General features: G+C 36.1%; 1 protein-coding gene across 1 annotated transcript; it reads left to right on the forward strand.

Moving 5' to 3' along the window:
* Positions 1-367: 367 nt before the first annotated feature.
* LOC127073235 (importin subunit alpha) lies at positions 368-3,332 on the forward strand. Its single transcript, XM_051014366.1, has 10 exons — positions 368-650; positions 781-877; positions 971-1,062; positions 1,163-1,294; positions 1,375-1,560; positions 1,701-1,864; positions 1,947-2,025; positions 2,185-2,313; positions 2,507-2,634; positions 2,711-3,332. Exons 1-10 carry the CDS (start codon positions 447-449, stop codon positions 3,081-3,083), a joined length of 1,584 nt encoding a protein of 527 aa, XP_050870323.1. The 5' UTR covers positions 368-446; the 3' UTR covers positions 3,084-3,332.
* Positions 3,333-4,668: the final 1,336 nt, after the last annotated feature.

A 4,668-nucleotide genomic window follows, 5' to 3' on the forward strand; every position in this document is an offset into this window, starting at 1 on the left:
ATATTTGTATGTCTAATACTATTAAATTGACTTATTATAGAATATAATCAATTTCTTAATGATATATTAATGAGGAGAGTAAAGTATACTAAATGTCAAAAGAATTAAAAATATTAAAATAAAAATACAATAAGAGTTTTCTAAATATGGATGTATACCACTTAATACCACAATTTTCTAAAAAATTAAAGATAATATAGCAATTAATGCAACGTAGGAGTGTGGTATAGGCATAGGGGGTGTTAGATAAAAACAAATTTATTTCTTTGGGTTTTGGAGTTTACTTTGTAATGGGCTCGGCCCATTTTACTTTTTTGAGATAATATTTTAAAAGAAAAAAAACCGTTACCTAGCACTAGGTCTTTTCCGTCCTTCGCGGTAATTTTACCACTATCTATATATTCAAATTCTTCTCTCATTTTTCATCATCATCAACTATCGAAACGATGTCGCTTCGACCAAATGCAAGAACCGATGCGCGCCGTAACCGCTACAAGGTCGCCGTCGACGCCACCGACGGTCGCCGGAGACGTGAAGACAACATGATCGAGATTCGCAAGAGCAAACGTGAAGAAAGCTTGCAGAAGAAGCGTCGCGAAGGCCTTCCATCTCAGGAGCAGTTGCCCACTCCTTATTCAATCGACAAGAAGGTACTTCTCAGTTTTATCTTTACTCTGTTATTTTATCCATTTTCGTTTCTATGGTGCAAGTTAGGGTTTAAGAAATTTCAGACGGTGGATTTGAAGTTTGTTTTTCAATCGTGTCTGTTGATTCATGTAGCTAAAGAGTCTTCCTTCAATGGTTGCCGGCGTCTGCTCTGACGACCGTGATGCTCAACTGGAAGCCACCATACTGTTTCGGAAGCTACTTTCAATTGGTAAATTGTGAATGATTCGTTTCTGTTCACCACTTTCTTGATTGTTCTTGTTTAGCCTCTACTAGTATATGTTAATGTTTTTTTTTGTCCTAGAACGGAATCCTCCGATTGATACGGTTATTAAATCTGGTGCTATGCCGCGTTTGGTTGAGTTTCTTGCCAGGGAGGATTGCCCTCAACTCCAGGTTTCAAATGTTTGAATTCGCATTTTTTTGTGTTCTCCTTTGTGGATGGTTGAAATCTGTTGGGTTCATTATTTTTTTATCTATTTTGCCTGTTGTTTAGTTTGAGGCTGCATGGACTCTGACAAACATAGCATCTGGAACTCCTGAGAACACTAAAGTGGTGGTTGATCACGGAGCAGTTCCTGCATTTGTCGCGTTGCTTAGTTCACCTATTGAGGAAGTTCGAGAGCAGGTATATCTTACTTGAATGTGTTCTACAAGCATCTTTCTTAATTTCATTGTTTAGTGATGATTATATCCATGAAATTCTAGGCGGTGTGGGCTTTGGGAAATATTTCTGGTGACTCCTCCTGGCATCGCGATCTAGTGCTTGATCATGGTGCTCTTATCTCACTATTAGCCCAGATGAACGAGCACGCCAAACTTTCAATGCTGAGAAATGCCACATGGTGTTTATCAAACTTTTGTAGGGGAAAGCCACAACCTCCATTTGAGATGGTAGTATAACATCTATTTTTTCATTTATATGATATCTATTGTTTCATTTAAATGATATCTATTGTTTTATTGAAATCAAACCTTAGAGATAGGTCTGTTGAGTTTTTGGCTATTCTTTTTGTTAATAGTTTATATGACAGGTGAGACATGCGCTTCCAATTCTTGGGCGTTTGGTTTTGTCGGATGATGAAGAAATTTTGTCAGATGCTTGCTGGGCTTTATCATACCTTTCTGATGAGTCAAATGAAAAAATACAAGACGTTATTGACGCAGGTGTATCTGGCCGACTGGTGCAGCTCCTTCAGTGAGTATTAGTTGTTTCAATGATCCTGATGATGTTGTTTCAAGGGTTGATTGCCTAACTATGTGTATGGTCTCATTTCCAGACACCCATCTACTTCAGTGTTGGTTCCTGTTGTTCGTACAGTGGGAAATATTGTGACTGGAGATGATATGCAAACTCAGGTAGTGATCTGTAACTGATTGAAATTATTATTTGATACTAGTTTATACGATCAAAAGGGACAAGGTTGCCGATGTCAGTCTTCACATTTAGTCAAATTCTATTTCTTTTAGATTTTGTATTGATTCTCCTTATTGTGTTTCTTTTTTGTCTCTTGCTAGGTGATGATCAATCACGGTGCACTCCCTTGCCTTTTGAACCTATTGTTACAACCTCTTAAAAAAACCATCAAGAAAGAAGCTTGTTGGGCTATATCCAACATTACAGCAGGAAATAAGGAACAAGTACAGGTAAAGCCAGGCAATCATAATTTGCTTGTCAATTGAATATAATGTAGGGTCATAACATTTGTCGAATAAGCTGAAGGGTGCTGACTACTTAAATTGTGTAATCTAAGAGATTAAATGAGTTTATATTTTATTCTGAAGTTTATTTTTTTATTTTGTATAAATTAAAAGCCGATGATACGATTTACATATGTAGGCTGTTTTTGAAGTCGGTCTTATTCCTCCGCTTGTGAGTCTTCTTCAAAATGCAGATTTTGACATAAAAAAAGAAGCTGCTTGGGCAACAACAAATGCTACAGCTGCTGGAAATCCTGAGCAGATCAAGTACGTGTTTTCTTTAATAGGTTCTTAAAAATGATTAACTTTCTGAATTTATGATATTCACTTATGGGGTTACAAGGTACTTGGTGGATCAAGGTTGCATAAAACCACTATGCGATATGCTTGTTTTCCCCGATCCTATAGTTATTGCGGTCTGTTTAGAGGGCCTAGAGAATATTTTGATTGCTGGAGAAGCAGAGAAGAGTCAAGGTGACTATGAAGATGCCAACTTGTATGCTCAGATGATAGAGGATTCTGAGGGATTGGAGAAGATTGAAAGCCTGCAGAATCACGACAACGATGAAATATATGAGAAGGCTGTTAAACTTCTTGAAACATACTGGTGTGAAGAGAAAGATGATATACTACCATCAGGCAATGGTTATCAATCTGGTTTCAACTTTGGAAGCAAAGAGCCTTCATTACCATCTGGTGGGTTCAACTTCGGTTGAAGACATTTTCTTGAATCTGTGTCTTGTATATGGAACAGAAGCATGAGCTGCCTTGTCAGTTGTGTTCTATTAAAAATACATATTCAATTTTTCAAAGAAAAAAATAGTGCTTTGTTGGTACGTTGTTTCATGTTTCTCCTATTTCGATCTTTTCATCCCTTCACATTTAAAGTTGTAAATTGTTAGAGGATCAAATGCACATTTAAAGTTGTAAATTGTTAGAGGATCAAATGGTTTGGGGTTTAGCTATGGTTGTTTGGACCCAAATTCACAATCGTTGTAACTATCTCTAACTTCTCACTTTTCAATCAAACGCCATAGAACAACAAATGATCAATTGTAACTTGCAAAGGCTATGAGTTCAACATCACATGTATATACTTTCCCCACCTATAAAATATTGAAAAGAATACATAAAGTTCAAGTGCAATTCTAAGCACATAGAGAAAAATACATAGTAATTAACCCATTAGTAGAGACTCTAATTCAATCAATCAATAAAAGAGATAAATTTTAACAGAAACTCGCTCATAAAGCATCAAATTAAGGCCTAGATTACACTCCATGTTGACAAGTGCATCTACGCACATATTTGACTCACATTAAATATGATAAACTCACACCTCCCAATTCAGTTTGAGTAATTGTTGAATTTGTTTTACCAATCGTATTTCAATTATACTACCCTATTCAAAATCCAAAATGTTTTGAACTACCACTTTAGAATCTATATGAAGCTCAATATCTTGAAACTCAAGCTCTTTTGATAATCTTAATCCTTCTAACGCACCCCAAAGTTCAACAATATATGCACGGCATGAACGCAAATATCTTGTGAAGCCTCTGAGCCACTCATTCGTATAACATCTTAAAAGACCACAACATCCAACTATCAAATCATCCTTACTACCTCAATTTGTGTTCAATCTCACCCAACCCGAAGGAGAAGAAATCCACCTTATTTGCTTAGTCTCTCGAACCAACTCTATCTTACTATCATGCAGCTCCGCTACCAAAAAATACTCATGAACAACTTTAATGACTTGCCGTCACGAAATTCTATGCCTCAAAAAATTCTCATCATGTTGTTCCTTATTCCTCACATCAAAAGTGAATGGCAAGAGGTTGCCCAAAGTTCAGTCCACGACGGATCTCTACTAATATTAAAACTCAAATGCAAATTACTATTCATTCACTTCTTAATATTACTAGTGAAAAGAGTCTCTCTTACTTAACCACATTAGTCCAAATAGAAAAAAGCAAAGAATAATGGCGTAAGACATGTATAATGGATTTCACTTGTGTTCAGTCCACGACGGATCTCCACTAATATCAAAATTCAAACGCAAATTAGTATTCACTCACTCCTTAATATTATTAGTGAAAAAAGAGTCTCTCATATCCAACTTAACCACATTAGTCCGAATAGAAAAAAGCAAAGGATAATGACGTAAGACATGTATAATGGATTCCACCTTTGTTCCACAGTGACTACAAAAAGGTTTTCCTAATTGCATTTTATTTTTCCTCTCATTGGTCATTATCCTGCTATGATACATTAATCAAATAAAGACCCTTATTCATT

The sequence above is a fragment of the Lathyrus oleraceus genome, chromosome 4 (genome assembly GCF_024323335.1).
Source record: "Lathyrus oleraceus cultivar Zhongwan6 chromosome 4, CAAS_Psat_ZW6_1.0, whole genome shotgun sequence".
Taxonomy (NCBI): domain Eukaryota; kingdom Viridiplantae; phylum Streptophyta; class Magnoliopsida; order Fabales; family Fabaceae; genus Lathyrus; species Lathyrus oleraceus.